The following is a 25952-nucleotide window of genomic DNA, read 5'->3' as shown; positions in this document are numbered from 1 at the left end:
TCTAATATTTAAATTTGTTTTGTGATCTGAAACATTTAAGTGAGAAAAACATGCAAAAGAATAAGAAGTTAGGAAGGGGGCAAACACTTTTTCACACCACTGTAGATCATCAAAATAACTATTCTCCCAGCTGAGGTATAAAAACGGATGCCACATGGATGGAAAATGAGAAAAAAAAACGTCTGCGTTTTCTGGATGAAATTCAGACGATTTTTTTACATTCTCGTATGAACTTAGCCTAATAGTCATATGGGTTTTTTTTATTCTGTTTTGTAAAAACATAAAAAATGTTAAAACTGTTTAATGCTTTTTTATCTTTCCATGTTTTTCTGCATGATTTTTTTATTCATTTTTAATAACATGGAGTGAAGCAATAGGGTGAATTGTTGTTGTGTTTCCTCTGCCAAAACCTCACCCAAAAAAATTCACTCTAAAAAAAAAAAAGAAAAACCAGCGCATTTTACAACAAGTTACACACAAAAAATGCTCAAAAGAATTGACAAGATACTTTTTCTAACACGTATTAAATAACAAGAAGAGAGAAAATAAAGTTTGGAATAAAGTTTGGGTCGGGTGCCAGAACCCAAACTTCCAGGGGTCCGCTCATCCCTAGCCGTAGCTACAGTAGATATTATATTTCTTGAAACTTTGAACTTGAACTTGCACGTCTGGTTAGAAAAGAGTTAAGAACGCCTTCCGTCCTACACTCTGGAGAATGGTGCTGCTTGTATGGGAACGCCTCCTGCCTTCCCACTAACACAGGACGGTTCCTTTTAGCTATTTGTGATCTCTGCCTTTAATTCCCGGCTGATCTGATCCTGCTCCTCCTCACCCCTGCCCTGTTATAAGAGTCCTGCCTGTACAAAGTCACAATCCACAACAGTCACAGCAACCAGTGCAAGGCGCCCCAGCTCCCAGTACACAATGGCCTGGTGGAAAGTGAACTCAGCTGGGAAAGACGTCAACCCTGACCTTGCCAGTGAGAGGGAAAGCCCTTCCTTCAATGTGGAGACCCTCACTAACATTCTGGATGAAGGAGCGGAGGAAACGCGCGTCAGAAGAGCAGTAGGTAAGAGCTTCTTCAGGACACCGGTCCTGGACTTTGCAGTTATCAGCTCGGTTCATATGTTGAATATTCGGTGCAAATTTTGCGCACGTTAAATCCACAGCATTTTACGGTATTGGCAAAGCTTTACTTATTCTTATCCACAAGATGTTTTTTTTGTGCAAAATTTACACGAAAATGCAAATTTTACACCTACATTTCAATGGAGACCCTAAATCTGAAGGTTACGCTGCTTCTCTGGCATTGCCCTTTTTCGTGCATTTCTGAAAAAAAAGCACACACACACAAATTTGGCTGCAATTTGTTAAAAGGGGGATAAAATAACCTAGTGCTTTACTCACCGTGCCCAGGTCTGGCACTGAGTCTCTGCTGCTGCCCCTGGTCTCTGCCACTCGGTGAGCTCCACAGCCATGTTGACAGCACATGCCGCTCAGAGCTGCTGACTGGGACTAAGTGCTGGACCTGGGGAGGGTGACTAATGCCCTTTTTTAATGGCTATATCATCTACAAAGCTGTGTGTTTAGTTAAAGGAGTTGTCCAGGACTTTAACAATGATGACCCATTGATGAAAATCTTAAGTGGCGTCATTTTTATGTGCTTTGTTGTTGTTGTTGTTGTTGTATAGGAATGTTTGAATTCTGCATTTAAAAACACAATATTTTTATTTTTTCTCATGCATTTTTTTTCCAATTTTTTGTAAATATAGTATATCTGATTGTCAGATAAAATGCATGTGCTTGTGCCTTCTAAGGTTTTACATACAGTAGGCTGACGGTTTAACCTGCAGCGTCGCCTCCAGCCGTGTAATAAAGCGAGTCAGTCACCTGAAAGCTAAATGATTATCAGAGGTTTCTGAACTACAGGCTATAAATGTGTTGTAAAGCTGAAGCTCGAAGAGTCAAAGCAAGCGCGACTCCGTGCTGAAGTCCATCAATCTGGAGTAACCTGCACCAAAAATGACCACATGCGTCACTGCTCCGAACACAATGCAACAACACCGCATACAAAGTGTCGGGAGCTCCACAGTTTTTAGCCTAAGATTAGAATATTCCTGAAATTGAGTCAAACCCCTACTAAAATAAATAAAATTATCATTAATAATATTGTTAATAAAACACAGGCCAGAACACATTATGGTAGGTTAAAATAATATTGCGCCCCCTTAGGATGCTGGTGATACAGCTGAAATAGTCGATGGTGCCGGCGGTCCCCTTCCAGCTCCGGCAATATGTCCGCCTCTGCTTTAAAAAGTAACTAAACTTTCACTGTTTTTCAATAATCTTGTCCAGCTTAGAAAGTTATAAAACTTTGTAAATAACTTTAGTAGGGGGCTTTGTCTTCATTCCTGTAAAAAAAAAAAAAACTCAAGTCGCTTCTAACCCCTGCTTCCCCCCATCTCCCTCCTAGGCTACTTCCTTGCCTTTAGCTGCACTGATATCACAATATACTGTACTAATTTGGAGTACAGATTATGTCTCCCCCTGCTTTAAAGAGTAACTAAACGTTCATATTTTTTTTTTAAATAATTTTGCCCAGCTTCAAAAGTTATAAAACGTTGTAAATAACTTTAGTAGGAGGCTCTGTCTTCTTTCCTGTAAAAAAAGACAAACCTCAAGTGGCTTCTAACCCCTGCTTCCCCCCACCTCCCTCCTAGGCGACTTCCTTGCCTTTAGCTGCACTGATATCACAATATGCTAACTTGTAGTACAGATGATGGCAGTGATGGGTCAGCACCTTTCTCCTCCTGTTTTCTGCTGTCAGTGCTGTTCACTGCCATCATCTGTACTCCAAATGAGTACATTTTGATAACTATGCAGTCAATAGGCAAGGAAATACACTGTGGGGGGGAGCAGAGGTTAGAAGCAAAGTTTATGCAATTTTTATTTTAATTCCTTCATTATTTCACATTATAATAGTTACACATATCCATTCTAATTTACTTAGTTAGCATCATTCACAAGGACCCTGTCTTCAGCCGAGAATTCCTGTATTTCAAGACCCGCACAGAGAGATATGAAGGAGCCGTCAAGAACAGTTTCCACATTAAGCGAAAGATGAAGGAAATGGGATGGAACGAAAACGGACGAGAGATTGCCTATATATACAGGTTATTTATCAAGATCCTTATATATGATTGATAAAGGGGCGGCATAATGGGCATCCACCAATGTACTCAAGGGCGGAACTTTCCAGCCAGTGTCTGGAACAAGGTTGGGTCTTTGGCTGCCTACCATGCACCCTAAGGAAAAGACAAAAGCAATTATTAATCGCTTCTGTCCTCTTATTTTGAGGCTATATTGCGCTCAATGTGCTCAGCGATCAAATGATCACTGTGGAAAACATGAACAGGATAAAAAAACACGAACCCAATCGCAAAATTTGCTGCAATCCCTGAGCTCAAACAAAATATTGCATTTCCACTGTTCCTGGGCTAATCTACCAGCCCCAGTTACAGGGGAAATTAGATAAATATATATTTTTAAGTGTTAAAATGCCCCCAAAAGGTATTTTAAGAACATATGGGGGGCAAAATGTATAGAATTAAAACTAATTACATAAAAAGCCAATGTAAATTACTGTTACTAGTCTCACTCCCATTGGGGGGAGGGGGTTAAAAAAATGTTTGATATTATATAAAAATAATTGTCATAGAAAGGGGAACCCATTTTCAAATATATTTTTTGTGGTCATAAAAAAAGGAGAAAAACACTTTTTCCACTGACAAATTAAAAAGACAGTATAATGGTAACATAAAAACGTAGTCCCGTGTATTGCTAAAGGCATTTATTTGAAAATCTGAACGAGAAAAAATAAACCGCATGTACGGGGGAAAAAAGAAATGTGCCTGGTCAGGAACGGGAGATAAAAGGCTTCATTGACCATTCGAGGACTGTGCCAATCTATACAAGAAAGTACAACTTTCCAATAGTGACACCACTATGGATCATTGTTAGTGCGAGTTAACTCTTGATATTCCAGCCTTGTGAGACTTTATTTTTTTTCACGATTACAGAGCGCTGGGAGGAGAAACAGGTCTTAATATTCACAATGTTTTCATAAAAACTATCAATGCCCTGGGCACAGATGAGCAAATTTCCAAGTGGCTGCCTCTTGCAAGTAGTTATAAAATTATTGGAACCTATGCACAGACTGAACTGGGACATGGTAAGTTCATGAATGTCTGTAACTTTTAAATGTATCTGTTCATACATTATTATATTGATAACTTGGACCTGAGGAGGCTGGTGACCTTATTGTGAAAATCCATGTCAAAATGGCTGTATAATCCTCGTATTAAGATTTATTAATTCTGCTGAAGAGTGAGAACGTTCAGGAGTCCAAATGTATTAAGTCTCTTAGCAGCTTCAGCATGTACTGAACAGGGTGATATCTCGGCAGCTGGAGGGAGATTGAGTTTAAGCTTTGGATATGCCATTCTGCCGTGGATTTACAATATAACTACACCAGCCTCATCAGGGCTAACTGATCAATTTATTAATATTTGTAATGTAAAATCTGGTGATATAGCTGCTTTAAAGTGATACATAACGCACACATTAGATATAGAAATCACTGGGCACTAATCCTATTCACTGCTTAGATTTATGTAAATTTAGATTAAAAAGTTTTAAAATGTGTAAAGTGTTCTTCAGGATATAACGAAGTCACGCGCGAGAAAACCAACTCCTACGCAGGTCACTCACCGTAATTATTTTACTTAGTTATGTGAATGACTAAACCAGAAAATAGAAAACATTCAAAACATTATACAGACATTCAGCCAGGAAGCTGCGACTCTTGTGCTGTACAACGCAGCGCCCAAACAATTTGTACCTACTATATTTTCTATAACTCTGTCTACTGGCATGCCTGTTGTCACGGGTGTGTCAGAGGTGACAGACAGTCGCCCTGCAGTTGGTTGCAGGAGATCTCTACGTTTGGCATTACAGACATCTTCTTAGAGGCTGCCTCTAGGACCCAGCGGCTACCTCCCTCTGGCTAATTAGCTCCCTGGTCTGGGTGTATAAATACCTGATGTGTCTGAGAGGGACGTGCCGGCGATATTCATTACTACTTGTGAGGCTTTAGCAAGAGCAGTACTTCATCCTCTCTGGAGCTTGAGGCCGTGTGCGCATTTGTCTGACGTTGTCTAAACCTAAGCAATTCCCCCTGTTTGTCTACCCTTGTTGTCTATAGAGTTTAGTGGAGATCCACTAGTGCTCATCTCTTTCCTTCCCTAACCTTAGCCATACGGCAGGGAAAGTCAGGGCGACGCACTCGTGCCACGATTGGTGAAGAGCCAATATAGGGACGGTAGTTGAGACAGGGTGACACTAGACCAGACTAGTAGGTCTCCACTCCCCCCTTTCCCTAGTGTCTGGGCTCCCTTTCCCTCTTCCCTCTGTGCTACACTAAGTCTTTCCCACACCTTGCGTGACACCTGTCTAAACCGGCCACCTGTTACCTATTAACACCCTGGGAACTGGGACAATTATTTGAGTGTAATGTACACACGCACCTGCGGTACAGCACAGCAGTTTACAATCTTACAATCAATTACCTCTATCCCCCAACCAAATATCTCGCTCCCATCCCAATGTGTCTTCAATGAACTCAGAGGAATAATCCGTCCTCAACTATATTGTAAATACCCTAAAAATTAACCAACTATGTCGGCTATTTAGCCGTGAACAAAGTCTATCGAAGTTGAACAATTGTCCCGTACTATAATGTTCCACAGAAACTCTCTCCTGAAACAAAAAGAAGTTTAAGTGTGGTGTGAAGTCCATTGCGTGCCGCGTCGGCACATACGTGTGGATTAGGATTCCTAATTACAGAACAAACAGGAAACGTGGCAGCAAATCCTGAAGTTCCAGATGCTGATTTTGGAAATAAACGTGGCCTGAAACAGTCAATATGCCTATCTATCTAACTACAGCCTCTATCTCAGCCTTGAGTATTTTGGCACCAGAATGTAATGAGGTGCGTGCAGCGTTCCTGGCAGAAATCTCCTCACATCTGGACAGGTTGTGGTCATGGACACGATCAGCTCCGATCTGCCACTGCTCTGGTCTCGGTGGGATGCTTCCATGAGAGGATGTTGTTAGATTCCCCTCCAGCACATCCTCTCCCTGTTCTCAATAGTTACAGCCCCTTAACATGGCCGCACTTCTTCTTCCTGTATTTCACATCCCTCCGATTGTAGCCCCACCTCTGACATTTTGCATGCATCTCACAGTCTTTCAGCAATGGTTAGGCAACAGCGACATCTTGTGGTCAAATAACATTACTGCGGATGAGCAAGTCTATTTGGAACAGATACAGTATTATACTGATGCGGACACAAGTATACACATTTATACCACCCTGGTGAGACGATACACATCTCAAAAATGCAACAAATTTATCAGTGGCTCATGCTGGACAATGAATTTGGTACATCTTTGGAAACTTTACACTACCTCTTGATGGGTTGTACTGTATTGTGGCCCTTTTTGCACAATAAAAAACCTTATCCCGGTAGAAAAATAATTAACTTTAATAAACATAGAATGTAGAATGTCCTTAGCTCCTCCCACTCTATAGAATCTTCAAAAAGCCAACTGCAATCTCCTTTCTCAGCAATGTGTGACAATTTGTCCTCCCTGAGTACAGACTTTACTGATTAATTCCAGTCCAGGAGGAGAAAGAAGAAGATTTCTCTAATAAGATATATTACAAAGTTTCTTATTCTCATGTGGACTATTGATTTTTTAAATAAAAACAAAGAAGACGGTTTCTCTTTAAAAGTTAATAATTGATCCAGAGAACAACAAAATGTTAATGATAATTGCCAGGGAAGGCAATCACTGGAGGTAAGAAGCCATCAACTCAAAGCAAATTTTAACCATTTATGTTCTGTATTTGCAGGGACATATCTGCGGGGTTTAGAAACCACAGCCACGTATGACCCTAGCACCCAGGAATTCATCATAGACACTCCGCAGATAAGCGCCACAAAATGGTGGCCCGGAGATTGTACGTCATATCTTTAATTAGTAACTTCTCAATTTTTTATTTATTTATTTTTTTTATATTTTCGGGAACAAAAAAAAAAATTCTGTATTTTTCATATGTACAGTAGGAAAAACCAGCACTCATGCCGTGGTCCTCGCCCAACTTTACAGCAATGAGAAGAAGTACGGCATGCATCCGTTCATAGTCCAGGTTAGAAGTCTTAAGGACCATTCTCCACTCCCAGGTAACATCCTGAGTTTAGTAGACCATTTAAAGGGAATCTGTCAGCATGTAATCTGAGAGCAGCATGATGTAGGGGCTGAGTTCTTGATTCCAGCGATGTGTCACTTAGTGGACTGCTTGGTGCAGTTTTGCTAGAATCCTATAATTAGATGTAGCAGTTCTCAGACTGCTGAGCTGTGTATAACTCCGCCCACACTCCTGATTGGCTGCTTCCTGTGTACATTATCAGCAAGCTACCAATCAGTTGTGGGGGCGGGGTTAAACAAGTTAGTTTGACTGTCCTGCACTTGACACATAGTTATGTAGTGATAATCTTCTGCTGATAAAACACTGATTGTATTAAAACTAAAGCACACAGCCTAATAAGTGATACATCCCTGTAATCAGGTTCTCTTGCCCTATATTATGCAGCTCTCAGATTAAACGGGAAAGACATGCTGACGGATTCCATTTACTATGTGGACTCCTAGTGTCGCCTCCTAGGACATTACTGTAATATATGGGGAATGAAACCTAGCAGGAAGCTTTCATTCTCTCTACTACACCCCCACAGGGGAAATAAGGTATTACACAGTGTCTATTCAAATCAATGGGTTGTGTGTGCACAGGACCTCCAAAGTCAGAGATGCTCTTTGTAGACACTCTGGTCAGAAAATGAGGATCCTAGGCAAAAGATCTACACTTTTAACCCAAAATCCACTGGAAGGATATATAAATAAATATATATATTAAAAATGTTTTTATTATTATTTATGACTTAATTCCCACTGCTCCCCTGAGTATTTTATTTTTCTTTAAATTCTCCATACGATTTGGGCCACTTTATTTAGTGTTTAGTTATTTATGATCTATATGAAGGGGGTGTGGCTTGCGGGGTGTTTATAGAGAGCAACCTAAAGATACGCCCCAGATAATCTGGGAGCCACGCCCCCTTGGTAATGACCTTAAAAAGACCCATATCTCTGGAACTGTATGATGTATTTGAAGGGGAAAGGGTGGAATACTCCAAAGGAGCAGTAGAAATAAAGTAAATTGGCCACCTTTGAGCCAACAAACCTTTAAGACCCCTTCAGCGGTAATTACTTTTTTTTTCTTCTTAAATGCATCTGGCTTTCATTTAAAAAAAAATTAACCTTTTATAGTCTCTGGCTGCAGAATGAGTTAACTGAGTCTCAATCAGTGAGTTCATCCTGACCTCCCTTCTTCTGAACACCCTTCAGCTGATTTAATGACCCCAAGGTTCAGCTCAACTTTCATGAGTTTGACAAATCAGCTAAGCGGAGCCAAGACGGAAGAGTTCTATCTTTCCTGTCAGAAATAGCTCTCTAACAAATTCTCAGTTAACTCATTCTGCAGCCAATAATAGACCTAACTGAAATTTTTTTTAAGCTAAATATATATATATTTTTTTTTTTTTACTTAAATGCATGCATCTCTATCCCAATAAGAGTAATAAATCCTTTAAATGTTTTTAAAGTTTTTGTTAGTGGTAATAATAATACTTGCAGAAGAACAATTGATTCAGCACTATCACCAGGACAGGTCTTGTTTCCTTTTTTCCAGGAATAACTGTTGGGGACATTGGGCCTAAGATGTCCTTTGAGCATATTGACAATGGCTACCTGATCATGAGGAATATTCGAGTCCCGAGGGAAAACATGTTGAGCAGATACTCGCAGGTACAGCGGCTAGTCTGTCATGTCTGTAAGTCAAGAAGGCACAATATCATTCACCAGATTCTGTACCACCACAGAGCCCAAATAATATTAAATAGCAGCTACAGTGAAGGCCAGCGTTAGGTGGAAGTGAGAATAAACTGGGAAATTGCCCAGGGCCCACATCACCAAAAGAGCCCCTAGCCATAACAAGTCAGTGCTGCATTATAGGTGCAATTGTGGAGGTTAGAAGGACCTTTGGTGATATCGTAGTCATGTGACCAGAGGTCCTTCACCAGTGGCGTAACTAGAGTCCGATGAGCCCTGGTGAAAAATTTTGACCTGAGGTGCTCCCCTCCATCCCCCTTGCATGTTGGTCAGATATATGAGCCTTTTGTAGCATTCTGAATCCTATAGGAACATACGTGTCGCAACCCAATTATATAGTAATGTTTCCCATCATGGGCCCTTTTTAGGTGTATATGCCCCCATCATGGGTTCTTTCCTGGTCTATATGTCTCCCATCCTGGTCTATATGTCCCCCTTCCATCTTGGGTTCCATCCTGGTATATATTCCCCCCCTTCATCCTGAGTTCTGTCCTGGTATATATGTCCCCCCTCCATCCTGGGTTCCGTCCTGGTATATACAGGTATGTCCTACCAATTACCATCCTGGTATATATGTCCACCCTCCATCCTGGGTACTGTCCTGGTATATATGTCCTCCCTCCATCCTGGGTTCGTCCTGGTATATACAGGTATGTCTTACCAATTACCATCTTGGTATATATTCCCCCCCCCCATCCTGGGTGCCATCCTAGTATATATGTCTTACCAATTACCATCCTGGGTTTTGTCCTGGTATATATGCCTTACTAATTAGCATTGTGGTATATATGTGACTCACCCCTTGGGCCATGGGGTACTCGGTAGCCGGGCCGGTCGTTGGGGCTGGGGATGTCACAGTGGCAGTGACCCGTTCCGTGACCCAGGGCAGTCAATGAAAAGGGGAATGATTTAATAAAGGGGATTTAAACTTCTTTTAATGTTCGTGACGCCACCTGTGGTATGAGACTAAAGGGAGCCGCCGCTGCGGAGCAGGTCCTCTGGAGCTGTTGTTAATGCAGCAGAGTTGGTTCAACTCTCCACAGGTAGAGCTTAGCTCCAGGGCAGTGTGGATGTTGTAAATGTTGAGGTAGCGGTTGTGGTGCAATGTAGTGCAGGGGGTGATGGCGCAGCAGTAATAATTCACAGAGACAGTGGGGTGCAGCCTTCCGGATTTACTCACAGTTCTCACTTTGCTCCTGGTTACAACTGCAGATCATAACTTCCCACGTCGCGCTGCGTTCACCAGGCTGGGGTTCAGTAATCCCTCAGGTATTTCAAGAGTGCCTGACAGGACCCCGTCCTATATGCCCTTCTCAGCCGTCTTCCTGCGCTGGCTCTCACCCTTCTTGCCCTGCGCCTCGCAAACAGTGTCCCAAGCCGGTATCCTCGGATCTTTCTGGGCAACTTGGAGTTCCCTGGATCCTATGTGGTTACCTTTTTGGCGACTTGAGTGCGGATGTGGCAACTGCACCCTGAAAGTACAGAAGCCTCCGGCTTCTAGTTGAACTTTGTAACTCTCACTAGTTAAGGGGCCGGTCCCCTCTGCGGCTCGATCCCTCCACCGCCTGGCAGATTCTGGGCGTACGGGTGGCCTCCAGCACTGCCCGTACCCCTGGGATCCCTTCTTCACTCCTGCAGCCTTCCCTCTGCTCCCATTCCTTCCTCCTCTCCTCCTGGGCCTCCTCACTCAGGCCCGCAGTTCCCTGAGCAGAGCTTCTGCAGAGCTCCTGCTCCCAACTCTTCCTCTGGCTCAATCTCCTCAGACTCAGACTCACCTCCTAGAATGTTCCACCCTCTCTTTTATATCGCTTCTTACTGAGCTCCCCTGAACTACTTCCTCCACCCACACCCACTACATGGTTCCCCTTACTTTGATTCCCCCCCCACTCCAGCCAGGGACAGGGCTCAGCAGAGGAGCAGCGCATCTTGCCCCTCCTGCCGGTCTGGAGTAGTGTAGTGTTGGATGCAGGTGTTAGGGTCCCGGGAAGCACTCTATTCTTACCTGAGAGTGAGATACCACACCTCTGGGTGAGATGCAGTACCTCTGTGGTGACTGAACCCGCAGGGGCGCGACATATGCCTCCCCCCCGTCCTGGGTTCCGTCTTGGTATATAGGTCTTACTAATTACAATCCTGGTATATATGTGTAGCGCCCCGAGGGTTCGGCCGCTACAGGGGTATTGCACCTCTGCCAGAGGTGTGATATTCCCTACGGTAAGGATGGAGTATGGACCAGGGCTCAGGTAGCTGCATGCATCACACACACCCCATTTCCGAGGGACAGCTCAACGGTGCTCCCATTTATACAGTAATGCAAGCACAACAGACCATGTCCCTGGCTGGAGTGGGGAGGGGGGGAGGAAAACCCGGTGATGTAGGAGCAGGAGGGGACGGTTCCTGAGCGTAGGTAGGAGCTCATTGGTTGCTGGTCACCTGGGCACATGTTCTAGAGGGAAGTATAAAAGGTGGGCACCATCTTAGATCTAGGTTCAATCTGTTCGGTGGAGAACGCAAAAGAGAAGACAGGGAGCAGAGGCTCTGTAGGAGCTCTGCTCAGAGGCAGGCCTAGAGAAAAGGCCGGGGCCTGAGAGGAGAAGGAACAGAGGAGAAGAGAAGGAACCGGAAAGGGAAATAAGTGGCCGAGAAACAGAAGGGCTCAGGAACAAGAAGGTAGAAGAGACCCTAAGAGCCCATGAGAATACCGGGTGAAGGGTCAGGCAGATTAAGGGTACCGGATCCCAAGTTGGTGGAGGAGAAACTACCCTCAGCCAAATACAGGAGGTCGTGATCATTTATTGGTGCGACACCTCACCAAACCTGCTAGGAAGGCACCATATAGGACAGAGGGCAAAGGGGCCCACGTTTACCCGCGCAGATCCGCGGTAGCTGGCCAAAAGTTGGTCACTGGTGGGGCAGGCCAGAGAAAGGAATAGAAGGGGGTCCTGTGCCATATTCCTGAACTGCCTGGGGGTTGACCGAGCCCCTCACCTGGTGGACAGAGCACGGCTCGGGCGGTCATTGCTGACAGAAGTGACTGGGAATATACGAACTGTGAGTAAAGACCCTGGACTGCAACACGTTGTCTTTGTGCTCTTTGATTCGCCAGCACTAACGGTACTGGGACACCCTGCACCATCACCCCCACCATCCACTACACTGCCCTGGGGCTGCATGCTTCCCGTGGGGAGTTATACTACCTCAGCTGCATACACCATCAGCCTCAGCGGTCTGCCTTGCAGCGGCGGTTCGTAATAGCCGCAATCCACGGGTGGCGTAGTCGGACATTACCTACAGCACATAGCAGACTACCACTGGTCTGACCACCCTGAGCCACGGGACCGGGTCGCCACTACTACCCCCCAGCGTCTCCCTATTGCCCGGCTCCGAGTGCCCCACGGCCCAGGGGGCGAGTCATATGCCCTCTCCCATCCTGGGTTCCATCCTGGCATATACTGTATGTGTTACTAATTACCATCCTGGTATATATCCCCCCGCCCCCACATCCTAGGTTGTGTCCTGGTATATATGTCTACCATCCTGGTATATATTACCACCCCCTCCATCTTGGGGTCCGTCCTGGTATATATGCCCGCCTCCTTCCTGGTGTATATGTACTCGTTCTACCTCTGTTTTCTAGCGCATAAAAGAAGAAAAAAACGACTTGTCTTTCCCAGCTCCCAGGTCGTGGCCCGGCATCCTCGCCTGTAGCTGACGTCGGCGTGCCAGCTGTGGGAGATCTATGGTGCCATTGCCTTCCAACCGCTTGGGAATCTAGTTTGAATTGACATTGCTGAAGATACAATGTCTGAACATGGTTTAGACTCACAAGACCGTCTACGTGAATCATTATGCTGGCGTTTGCTTCCTAAGATGTCACAAGGAAACTGCCTGTCCGGTTCCCCTCCTTGCTGACAGTTTCTACTAATGTCACACATTTGTTTTAAGCTTCTGCGTGTCACATTATGAGAGCTGGTAAAGATCACAAGTACGTCCTGTGCTTACAGGAGAGATATTGCAACATGTACATGCTCGAGGGGACAGAAAATCCTCCATGTGTGAACAAACTCTAAAAGACCTTAGAGAACAGAAGGTCGGGGTGGCTGCCGGTATATTTGCTATTTACTGTACAGTATTGATATTTCATGTGGATTTCCTCCTTGGTACCAGGTTCTACCCGATGGCTCCTATGTTAAAAGTGGATCTGACAAGATAAACTATTTCACCATGATTGCGGTGCGAGTCAGCATGCTGCAGGACGAGGTGCTGGAGGCGCTGAAGAAGGCCTGTACCATTTCCGTCCGGTACTCGGCTGTCAGACGTCAATCGGAGTTAAAGCCGGGGTATGTCTGCCAACACTGTCCGCCATCTATATGTCTCCAGGACCCTATGTGTTTGGAGTCGTCAACTTTTTTAAAACTTTTATTCAGTCATTAAATGGGTATTCCCATCTCCAATAATATGTAGTAGGTTTAGTAATATTAGCAAATACCTCCAATTAGAAATGTAGTATAGTTCTTCTGATTCACTATGTTGCTTACCACATGTGCAGGGCATTGCAGTAGCTTCGGATACGACCACTAACTGCTAACTGTCACTATATGAGTGATCGTAACCATGGATACTTAAGCTACTACAATGCCCTGCACATGGGGAAAGCTAAATAGCGAATCAGAAGAACTATACTACATTTCTAATTGGAGGTACTTGCTAATATTATTATTGTTACATCTACTACATATTGGGATAGGATAATGGAGATGAGAATACCCCCTTAAATAAGAACTCACATTTTTTAGGGGGGATAACTAATAAAACCGCATAACACCCACCATAACTGTTGTCACCCAAATTTTTTTCCAACATCTGAATTAAAAATGTAATCTACTTAGGAAACAGCATATTATTCCTGGTATATTATTCCCTATGATGTCAAATTCTAGTGACATCATAGGTTCACTTGGTGACATCACTCATCCTTGGTTGTCGTTTATGCTCCATAATGCCAGCATTTGCTTAAAGGGGTTGTCTACTTTCTGATAATGATCTGCTGTAATGTGTGTGTGAAGTGTACAATTTCCCTGCAGCGCCTCCACAGGGGACATAAGTAATAACCTAGTTTTAACTGAAATGAATGGGATGCCTGGGTAATTCATAGGCCATGAGAGGATTTTTAACAATGGGTCATTATCTGATGACACATTTCGTTAAAATTAAAGATGTCAAACTCAAACACACAGAGGGCCAAAATTCAAATGAGAAATAATGGCCCCACATAGTCGTCTGTACAGAATAATTGGCCCCACACAGTCCTCCATACAGAATAATGGGCCCCACACAGTCCTCCATACAGTATAATGGGCCCCACATAGTCCTCCATACAGAATAATGGGCCCCACACAGTCCTCCATACAGAATAATGGCCCCACATAGTCCTCCATACAGAATAATGGCCCCACATAGTCCTCCATACAGAATAATGGGCCCCACATAGTTCTCTATACAGTATAATGGGCCCCACATAGTCCTCCATACAGAATAATGGGCCCCACATAGTCCTCCATACAGAATAATGGGCCCCACATAGTCCTCCATACAGTATAATGGGCCCCACATAGTCCTCCATACAGTATAATGGGACCCACATAGTCCTCCATACAGTATAATGGGCCCCACATAGTCCTCCATACAGAATAATGGGCCCCACATAGTACTCCATACAGAATAATGGCCCCCACATAGGGGTGATGGTTCTGGTATCTCGGGTCAAATAAGACCACCCTGCAGGGCAGATTTAGCCCACGGGCCAGAGTTTGACATGTGTTCTTTAAATGGAGAATAAATAAAGCTTTTCCTGTAATGGAATGGTTTTCTTTTTCGTTTTTTTTTCCTCTAATTTTTCTGATATTTATTTATTTTCCCCTAGGGACAGAGAACCAAAAATCCTTGACTACCAAACTCAGCAACAAAAACTTTTACCCCTGGTGGCAACTTGTTATTCCGTCCATTTTACAGCCAAATATGTGGCTAAATTTTACAACGATGTGTACGGCGAGATCCGGAAGGAGAACTTCAGCTTGCTTCCTGAGGTACTATGATGGTTATTGTCCAAATCTTGTATTTTTGGCAAGAGAATGGGAATAAACATCTGATATATACATGCGCACTGCAAGCCGGAAGTTGCGTGATCATAAATGTCCATGTCTGGAATACTTTGTGGCGGCAGGACCCGGGCGGTCTTCAAACTGTCCTGGTCCAGCTGCCATGAAGGACGCTGTACCAGGGTAGAGCAAATATTTTTGCTCCCCTCTCATTTTGAGTATCGCGACATGCGATGGTGGTCCGTGAACTGGGACATGAATAATAAAATAGGAAGAGCACCTTGGCTTTGGGATCTTTGGGCGTCTGAGCTCCTTTTGCCGGTGCCCCTCTCGGGTCCTGGTCCCCCGGTTCTCCTGACATGACTCTATGAAGATGTCTTCTAGACTGTATAACACACTTATGTTCTTTCCTTACTTTTAGCTCCATGCTCTCGCAGCCGGAATGAAGGCTTTCGCAACCGAGATGTGTTCCAATGGCGTAGAAGTTTGCCGCAAAGCATGTGGCGGCCACGGCTACTCCCTGTACAGCGGTATACCCAGCCTCTACACCAAAGTTACCGCCTCGTGTACTTACGAAGGGGAGAATACCGTCCTGCACTTGCAGGTGGCAAGGTGACTCCATGTAACAAGATCTGATATTAGCAAGTTATTCTTATTTATTTTTTAATTTTTCACTTTGTTTTTCTTCTAGATTTTTGGTTAAATGTTTTGCTGGCGCCCAATCAGGGACACCATTACCAACCAGCACAGCCTATCTCTCCTCTCCACCTGCCGGCGGCTGCCAGGCGAGGACGCCCAATGACTTCCTGAATCCAGAGGTGTACTCGAAGGCGTACGAGTACAGGGCGTACAGGTAAACAAAAGATGTCACAGGAGTTTACTAACTTTTTAAGAAAGTTTTAACTTCCAAGATTCATTTTTTTTTTAGGAAAAAAATCCTTTCCTAGTTTAACTAAAAACAAAATTACAAGAGGGTCTCATTGTGGACTATACAACCACCCTGACATAGGAAGTTTACTTTCCAGCAAGAATTGGAGGTTAAAAGATGGGGAAACCCAAAATATTCAGGATAATCAGGAGGTAATGGTGGTGAGGGGGACCGGCGTACTCTCTCCAAACATAGGGAATTGGAGCAATGCCTACTTAAAGGAGTAATCCGCAAAACATATAGAACGTAAGTGTATGATCACTGGGGGTCTGACTGCTGGTATTTCCACCAGTGGTGTACCACCAATGCTGGAAGGCCATGAGGATGTTATGAAGCCCATGATCTGGGGGGCCCGATGCCATCGCCCAATTAGAATTTCTGCTATGGGGCCTCATGATTTCTATGTACGCCCCTAATTCCCACCAATCACAAAAACGGGGGTCCCAATATTCCCAGCTTCAATGGAGCACATGCTACTATTGCTCCATTTACTGTCTATACAAGGGTCGCACATGCTCAGATTTCATTCTATGCACATAGAGAACTTTGTCCCCCCTGATTCTCGGGGATTCTCCGCAGCCAGACCTGTACACTTATACCGTAAATAGGTGATAATGTTATTTATGAGACAACTGTTCTGAAAGAGAAACAATTGTCCAAAAAGGGAATTTGAAGTCGCCGGGACTGGATAAGGATTTGGCATCACGTCCCGGCGACTTCAAGTTCCGTTTTTGGACGATCGGTTCTCTTTCAAAATAGACAACCATCACTCGCCATTAATATTAGTGCCGCACACTGATGTGGCGGATGTGCTGTTGTGAAATACACTGCTCAAAAAAATAAAGGGAACACTCAAATAACACATCCTAGATCTGAATGAATGAAATATTCTCATTGAATACTTTGTTCTGTATAAAGTTGAATGTGCTGACAACAAAATCACACAAAAATCATCAATGGAAATCAAATTTATTAACCAATGGAGGCCTGGATTTGGAGTCACTCCCAAAATTAAAGTGGAAAAACACACTACAGGCTGATCCAACTTTGATGTAATGTCCTTAAAACAAGTCAAAATGAGGCTCAGTATTGTGTGTGGCCTCCACGTGCCTGTATGACCTCCCTACAACGCCTGGGCATGCTCCTGATGAGGTTGTGGATGGTCTCCTGTGGGATCTCCTCCCAGACCTGAACTAAAGCATCCGCCAACTCCTGGACAGTCTGTGGTGCAGCGTGACGTTGGTGGATGGAGCGAGACATGATGTCCCAGATGTGCTCAATCGGATTCAGGTCTGGGGAACGGGCGGGCCAGTCCATAGCTTCAATGCCTTCATCTAGCAGGAACTGCTGACACACTCCAGCCACATGAGGTCTGGCATTGTCCTGCATTAGGAGGAACCCAGGGCCAATCGCACCAGCATATGGTCTCACAAGGGGTCTGAGGATCTCATCTCGGTACCTAATGGCAGTCAGGCTACCTCTGGCGAGCACATAGAGGGCTGTGCGGCCCTCCAAAGAAATGCCACCCCACACCATTACTGACCCACTGCCAAACCGGTGATGCTGAAGGATGTTGCAGGCAGCAGATCACTCTTCACGGCGTCTCCAGACTCTGTCACGTCTGTCCCATGTGCTCAGTGTGAACCTGCTTTCATCTGTGAAGAGCACAGGGCGCCAGTGGCGACTTTGCCAATCCTGGTGTTCTGCGGCAAATGCAAAGCGTCCTGCACGGTGTTGGGCTGTGAGCACAAACCCCATCTGTGGACATCGGGCCCTCATACCACCCTCATGGAGTCGGTTTCTAACCGTTTGTGCAGACACATGCACATTTGTGGCCTGCTGGAAGTAATTTTGCAGGGCTCTGGCAGTGCTCCTCTTGTTCCTCCTTGCACAAAGGCGGAGGTAGCGGTCCTGCTGCTGGGTTGTTGCCCTCCTACAGCCCCCTCCACGTCTCCTGGTGTACTGGCCTGTCTCCTGGTAGCGCCTCCAGCCTCTGGACACTACGCTGACAGACACAGCAAACCTTCTTGCCACAGCTCGCATTGATGTGCCATCCTGGCTGAGCTGCACTACCTGAGCAACTTCTGTGGGTTGTAGAGTCCGTCTCATGCTACCACAAGTGTGAAAGCACAACCAACATTGAAAAGTGACCAAAACATCAGCCAGAAAGCATTGGTACTGAGATGTGGTCTGTGGTCCACACCTGCAGAACCATTCCTTTATTGAGGGTGTCTTGATAATTGCCAATAATTTCCATCTATTATCTATTCCATTTGCACAACAGCATGTGAAATTGATTGTCAATCAGTGTTGCTTCCTAAGTTTGATTTCACAGAAGTTTGATTTACTTGGAGTTATATTCTGTTGTTTAAGTGTTCCCTTTATTTTTTTGAGTAGTGTATATGTAATTATATTATATTTTATATATATGTTATATTATATTTTTCAGTCTCATCTCATCTGCAGCAAAAAAAATGCAGAGCCTGGTGCAGTTGGGGTCTGAGCAATATGTGGCGTGGAACAACACCTCCGTGGAGCTTGTGAAAACCTCAATAGTAAGTATTTGCTCACATTTATTGCCTGTCTAATCGACGTTGGGAGGCAGGAGAAAAATCCCTACGGGAAAATACATTTCTTGCTTATATCCCTGTTAGGATGGAGCAGCCATGCGCATGGTTGACCACTGCTCCATCTGTTCTCTGACTGCCGAGAGCTTTTTTCCAGGAGTGGTGGTCGAGCTTCTGACCTGCTGCTCCACTTTGGGATAAAATTTCCTCCTCATGTCAACCGATGCAAGTCACAGTCAATAAGTGATCCCCTAAGGAATGCAAAACCTCAGATGCTGTCGTCTGTCTTTTTAGGCGCATTCACATCTGTTGACCGTGAAGATTTTCATCTCGGCTCTGAATTCTGTCTCCGATCATCCTGAGATTAAGGCCGTCCTGACGCGGCTGTGTGACCTGTATGCGTTGCATGGGATAGTCACAAGTGCTGGGGACTTCCTCCAATATGGCTACCTATCGGGGAAACAGCTGGACATGGCCACGACTGCTTACCTGGGGCTGCTGGCTGAGCGGCGGTGAGCAAAGTAGTTGGTGCATAGATTAGTTCTGGGATTTTGAAACTTTGCTTCAATGTAAAACTTTTTTCCTTTTTTTATCTGCAGGAAAGACGCCGTTCTACTTGTCGATGCGTTTGATTTCACAGATGACCAGTTGTTATCGGCTATCGGGACCTATGACGGAAATGTGTACCATAACCTGCTGGAGTGGGTGCAGAAAAACCCAGAGAACAAAAAGGTGATGGCTACTGACATTCCTGGCCTACGTCGGGAAAGGTGACACAGACGCTATCGTCCTCAGCATCGGTAGTCATCCTGTGGCAGCACAGATGACATGTTTATATCATATGCCTTGTGGTAGATCGGCTCACTTGGTTGCACACAGAGGTGCACAGGAGCACTGTCTCTTTAAATCTTCTGTGGTTTATTAAGAGCACTGCATAAACCACAGCAATGTTAGCAAAATAAACACGGCCTTCCTGGCCTAACAGGAGAAACAAAACATAAGGTATGGCACAGTCCTTGTTGCTATGGGTAACCACCTGCTTCAGGAACAAAACAACCCAAGGTTTAGCTTTCCTTAACATGGACACCACAGCTCCAGAGCTTGTGAATCCAGGCCCTTCCCACACCAAATGCTCTGAAAGGCTGTGATTTTATTCTCAGTGTTCTTCCCTTTCTACAGGTGTTTAATGACCCTAGCGCTAAGATGGCTGATTAACTCACTCGTGTGCTGGAACCTTTTTCCGATGTATAACTACTGCAGCTATTAATCTCACTGCTACATATTTCCCCTCCAGTACTTTGCCAGTGACTTTGTCACACCCTTTAAAGAGGACCTGCCAAGTGCCATAAATACGTAATTTTATTATCTGGTGTAAATGCCGCTGTTCTCCTGAATCCGGCGATATCTTTCTTTTGTTCCTGCTCCTCTCTGTTCCTGAGATATAGAGAAAACTCTAGTTGGTTTATTTTTTTTTACCAACTGGGAGTGGTCATAAGGAACACACCCACAGAGGATCAAAAAGCCATGCCCACTTGGATAACTGCCCATATCAAAGGTCTGACTCTGCTTGTGTAGATTTTCAGTTGACTTGGGAAACCTTAGGCTGCGTTCTCATGTTGAGGCTGCGATGTTTTTTTTTTTTCTTCTTGGCACTATTTGCTACAACTTTCAAAACAAAAATTTCAGGAAAAAAGGACAGTGTGTGAATACAGTCTTAGGCCAGACAATGCTTCCTGATGGGAAAAGTATGTGAATCGGTAGGAAAAAAGACGTCTTTGTGCGTCACATGCATCTAGAAGTTAGTGTCTGACCCTTTAATGAGTTTTTCCAACTTACTTATGCCACAAGATATTTATTTAAAAATATATAAAAAGTTACCAGCTGCATTAGAGACACCCTTTAGTGAGCAGAACGGCAGGGGTTACATGTGCTCTCTGCAGGAGACACCAGCAGCCCAAATACAACATGGCAGATTTTGCTGTGGCATCAAAGCTGATTTTAATGCAAATTTGCATCAAAATCCACAGATTTTCTTTTGCTATGTGTGAACCTGGCCTCACACTTTTTTCCCCCCCGTTTTCTCGCAGGTGAATCCAGTGTTTGAGACCTACCTGAAGCCACACCTGCAAAGCAATCCATCCAAGTTATGAAGAGGACGTTCCTACAAGACCCCAGAGGCTGCATAAAAGTGATTTTTTTTTTAAAACATTTTTTTAGGTTTGCAGTTTTTACCAGCCAATAGTACTAGCAGCTTAAATACATCTCAGGGATACCTTTTATATTACAATACATGAGGGTGGAGGAGAAACCTCGTCTCTGCTGGCGTCGGCCAATGTCTGGAAGCCAAAAATGAATTCATCTGGACTTGGGTCTTGGGAAACCCCAAACGGCCCTCTTTGTGCCACATATCACAGTTGTCCCGCAGCGTCGTGTACAGGAAGGAAGGAAAATATAATGTGAAAACTAAACATAATAACCTGTCCTGAATGTCGACTGCGACCTCATGTGCAAATGTATAAAAGGAAATAAAATATTGTACAATGCTAAAAATAAAAAAGATTACAGGTTTATGCCCATCTTCAGAGATAGATCTGGTCAGGCTAGTGCCGCTCTTGCTAGACCATGCTGACTTGTCCTGCAGGGATGACCGCTGCAGCCAATCACTGTTCTCAGCGGTCTTGTACTGTACACTTTAACATCAGTTATTGGCTGCAGAAGTCACAGAAGCTGCAGGACAAGTCAACAAAGACTTGTGGGACCACCAAAGAAGTAGTGGAGGATTTACTAGGTTATTTCTTTACCATCCCCACTTTTTAACCCCTTTAAAGCCCAAGACGTATTAATACGTATCTGCGCCCTGGGCTTTAAGAGCCTGATGCGTATTAGTACGTGTTTGCGATTGCGCCCGCACACAGGCTGTGCAGGTGCAATCGCCGCCGCGTGTCAGCTGATAGCACCGGGCGTCAGCTGTGACAATGTGCAGGGAGCGGTCGAAGTCGATCGCAGCATTGCGGTGGCAAGGGGAGGTGATCATGATACTCACCTCCTCTTCCGGCCTCCAGCGCTGTCTGCTGCGGCTTCCCGGATGTTGCCATGACGACCCGATGTCGTCATGACAACATCCGGGTCACCAGACAGCTGGAAGATATTTTGGTCATGCGCAGTGCATGACCAAACTATCTTCTCCTTGTGCTGCGCTGACAGCCTGCATGGCACAGGGATGGTGCTCCATTCCTGTGCTATGTAGGCGATCAGAATAAGAAAAGTGAAAGTCCCATAGTGGGACAAAGTAAAAAAATGTCAGAAAGTGAAAAAAAAAAATAATAATAATAATAATCCACCAAAAATAAAAATATACTGTACCCATCAATAAATATTATTATGAAAAAAACAAAAACAATAAAAGTACACATATTTGGTATCGCCAAGTCCGGAACGACCTGACCTATAAAACTGTCCCACTAGTTAACCCCTTCAGTGAACACGGTAAAAAAAATAAAAAACGAAGCAAAAAACAATGCTTTATCATCATACCGCCAAACCAAAAATGGAATAACACGCGATCAAAAAGACGACTATAAATAAAAATGGTACCGCTGAAAACGTCATCTTGTCCCGCAAAAAACAAGCTGACATACAGCTCCATCAGCCGAAAAATAAAAGTTATAGCTCTCAGAATAAAGCGATGCAAAAAAATAAATTTTTTCTATAAAATTGCTTTTATTATGTAAAAGCGCAAAACCTAGAAAAACAATATAAATGTGGTACCGCTGTAAACGTACTGACCCGAAGAATAAAGCTGCCTTATCAATTTTACCACACGCAGAATGGCATAAAAAAAAATGTAAAAAAAAAAACAATTCCTGAATTGTTGGTTTTTGTTTATTCTGCCTCCCAAAAATCGGAATAGAAAGCGATCAAAAAATGTCACGTGCCTGAAAATGGCACCAATAACAACGTCAAGTCATCCCGCAAAAAACGAGCCGTCACATGACTGTCGACCAAAATATGGAAAAATTATAGCTCTCAAAATATGGCGATGCAAAAACTAGTCTCACATCAAAGAAAAAACCCGTTAAAAGATGACCTTTAATAGATATCAATAAATTATTGCCTAGAGGCACACAACAATTACTATATGACGCAGAAATAGACCCAAAAATGATGTTGGAAAAATGATCAAATGCTGTCAATGTAAATAGATGCTCAAAACAATAAGCAATAGGCTATAACGTCTAACAAGACAACATGCAGACTAAGGAGAGACCCAAAAGCAGGAGGTCTCTCAAAAGACCTATCCTCATATAACAGTCATGGATCACAATGGCAAGATAAACCACTAGCAGTACACCTAATAGATATTATTAGTCTACTGTAGATCCAAAAGATTCCCGGTAGAGAAGACGTTTGGAAACATATAAAATGGTTCTCAAATCCCCTCATTCATCTCAGCATACCACCTACTACTGTCATGTGGATATGTTTAATCATTTGATGCATTTAGCAAGACAATTACCAGGCGGGAACACAACTCCAAAACATCAAACATGATTGATCCACGCTTACGTCCCTAATCTGGAGGTAAACACCTCCATCGGTACAATCAAGAAAAGTTGTCCTCTCCTAGTGCAGCACGCGTGTCTATTAGGCCTACATCCACCAGAGGTCTGAGGTGCGGACTGCGCAGGCGCGGGCCCCGGTACGGATATCGGAGATCAAGCAGCAGCCGCGTCTTCACTCCAGATAGATATCAGGTGTCCTGCGTTCATCACGAAACCAGCTGACCAAGTCCATTGAATGGACGGTTATCACGTCTGAACGCTAGCTACAACGCGTGCGCTGAGTTCACAACCAGAGTGAGAGCTCTGCGCAGCAGCCACCTATCAATACCAGGGTATGTGCCCATACTTATGGCAATCACTGAGGCCCGCTGTATGAATATATACCACAGGGGTCACAGTCCACAGTTAAAGATTAACCACATAGTGAATGAATGTTAGAGTCAAAGATGCGTGTAGATAATACTTTAAAAAAAAACAGCCTGCACATATAGATAGGATTCAACCCTAAAAGATGGGATGCTTATTATGTCATTATATTTATATATCACGTACCGATACAATAACACAAGGTAAGGAATAGGCGGAGGGAGAGGAGGGGGTTAAGGGGAGTACACATAGACCACTTGAGTGTCAACCATACTTCTGACAGAGATAATGATAAAACAGAAAACCTATATATGATCGTTGCAGAAAATTATTAAATAACCATGCTGGCTGATCATAGATGTCCCTATTAATTAGATGAAACAACAATAATTTTGTTGTTCGTTGAGACCATTCGGAGTCAAAGTACATAATCTAAAAATTTAGTGTGTAACAGCTGTCAATCTTAAAAACCCCATATGATTCTGGTATCTCTGTAGTCGCACTCGAAGAATAAAGTCGTCTAATTACTTATACCACACTAGGAACGGCGTAAAATATAAACTCTCGGGTTAGGGTTGTGTTAGGGTTGGGGGTTAGGATTTTTTTCAAAAGTATAAAAAAAAATAAATAAATAAATAAAATATTACGATATGGCGACTAGTGTTGAACGCAAGTGCTCGCTACTTGAGTTTGCATCGGGTGCTCGGGTATGCACGGAGTATCGCGGGTACTCGAGTCTCCGCCCCATATGCTTCGCGGCCAAAAAAACCTCGCGGGGATTGCCTGCCATGCACGAGCCATCCCCGCATGTTTTTTTTTGGGTGTCTAATAACCGTGAAACATGCGGGCGGGGACTCGAGCATGTCACTCGAGCACACATGATACATGGTGCATACCGGAGTACCCGATGCAAACTCAAGTAGCGAGCACTTGCGCTCAAGACTAATAACATTAGGTCATCATATTGAATAAGTTGTCATCAAATTCTGTGTCGTACCTCTGGGTTCAAAATGTCCACTATACCCCTTGATAAAATCCTTGAGGGGTGTAGTTTCCAAAATGGGGTCACTTGTGGGGGGTTTCCACTGTTAAGGCGCATCAGGGGCTCTCCAAACACGACATGGCGTCCGCTCTCGATTCCAGCCAATTTTGCGTTCAAAAAGTCACACAGTGCTCCTTCCCTTCTGAACTCTGCCGTGCGCCCAAACACTGTATTTTCCTCACATATGGGGTATTGGCGTACTCCGGAGAAATTGCACAAAAGTTTTTGGGGTCCATTTTCTCCTCTTACCCTTGTGAAAATAAAAAAATTGGGGCTAAAACATCATTTTTATGGAAAAAGATTGATTTTTTTATTTTCACGGCTCCATGTTATAAACTTCTGTAAAGGACTTTGGGGTTCAGGGTGTTCACCACACATCTAGATAAGTTCCCTGAGGGGTCTAGTTTCCAAAATGGTGTCACTTGTGGGGGGTTTCCACTGTTTAGGTACATCAGGGGCTCTCCAAACGTGACATGGTGTTTGCTAATTATTCAAGCAAATTTTACATTCAAAAGTCACACAGTGCTCCTTCCCTTCCGAACCCTGCCGTGCGCCCAAGCAGTGGTTTTCCCACACATATGGGGTATCAGCGTGCTCAGGAGAAATTGCACAACAAATTGCATGGTGCAATTTCTCCTGTTACCCTTATGAAAATGAAAAATTGGGGGCTGAAAAACATTTTTGTGGGAAAAATGTAAAAATTTTATTTTTACGGCTCAATGTTATAAACTTCTGTGAAGCACCTGGGGGTTCAAGGTGTTCACTACACATCTAGATAAGTTCGCTGAGGGGTCTAGTTTCCAAAATGGTGTCACTTGTGGGTGGTTTCCACTGTTTAGGCACATCAGGAGCTCTCCAAATGCAATATAGCGTCCGCTAATTATTCAAGCAAATTTTACAATCAAAAAGTCAAATGGCGCTCCTTCCTTTCCGAGCCCTGCCGTGCGCCCAAACAGTGGTTTTCCCCCACATATGGGGTATCTGCGTGCCCAGGGGAAATTGCACAACAAATTTTGGTGTCCATTTTTTCCTGTTACCCCCGTGAAAAAAAAAAAATTGGGTCTAAAGTAACATTTTTGTGAAAAAAGTTAAACGTTCATTTTTTTCTTCCACATTCCAAAAATTCCTGTGAAGCACCTGAAGGGTTAATAAAGTTCTTGAATGTGGTTTTTAGCACCTTGAGGGGTGCAGTTTTTAGAATAGTGTCACTTTTGGGTATTTTCTGTCATATAGACACCTCAAAGTGACTTCAAATGTGATGTGGTTCCTAAAAAAATGGTTTTGTAAATTTTGTTGGAAAAATGAGAAATTGTTGGTCAA

The 25952-nt window shown here is 43.9% G+C and overlaps 1 protein-coding gene across 1 annotated transcript; it reads left to right on the top strand.

Moving 5' to 3' along the window:
* Nucleotides 1–761: 761 nt before the first annotated feature.
* Nucleotides 762–24917, top strand: ACOX2 (acyl-CoA oxidase 2). Its single transcript, XM_073644639.1, has 14 exons — nt 762–1069; nt 3011–3173; nt 4080–4231; nt 6977–7084; nt 7188–7307; nt 8870–8985; nt 13237–13409; nt 14993–15155; nt 15589–15779; nt 15859–16020; nt 18545–18650; nt 18957–19174; nt 19262–19394; nt 20750–24917. The coding sequence occupies exons 1-14, from the start codon at nt 925–927 to the stop codon at nt 20810–20812; spliced, it is 2013 nt and encodes a 670-aa protein (XP_073500740.1). The 5' UTR covers nt 762–924; the 3' UTR covers nt 20813–24917.
* The last annotated feature ends 1035 nt before the right edge of the window (nt 24918–25952 follow it).

This window comes from Phyllobates terribilis, unplaced genomic scaffold (assembly GCF_046119375.1).
Source record: "Phyllobates terribilis strain yellow unplaced genomic scaffold, ASM4611937v1 Scaffold_8__6_contigs__length_399053987, whole genome shotgun sequence".
Taxonomy (NCBI): Eukaryota; Metazoa; Chordata; class Amphibia; order Anura; family Dendrobatidae; genus Phyllobates; species Phyllobates terribilis.
Note: the sequence above shows the minus strand (reverse complement) of the source record. Positions and strands in the feature narration are given on the sequence as shown.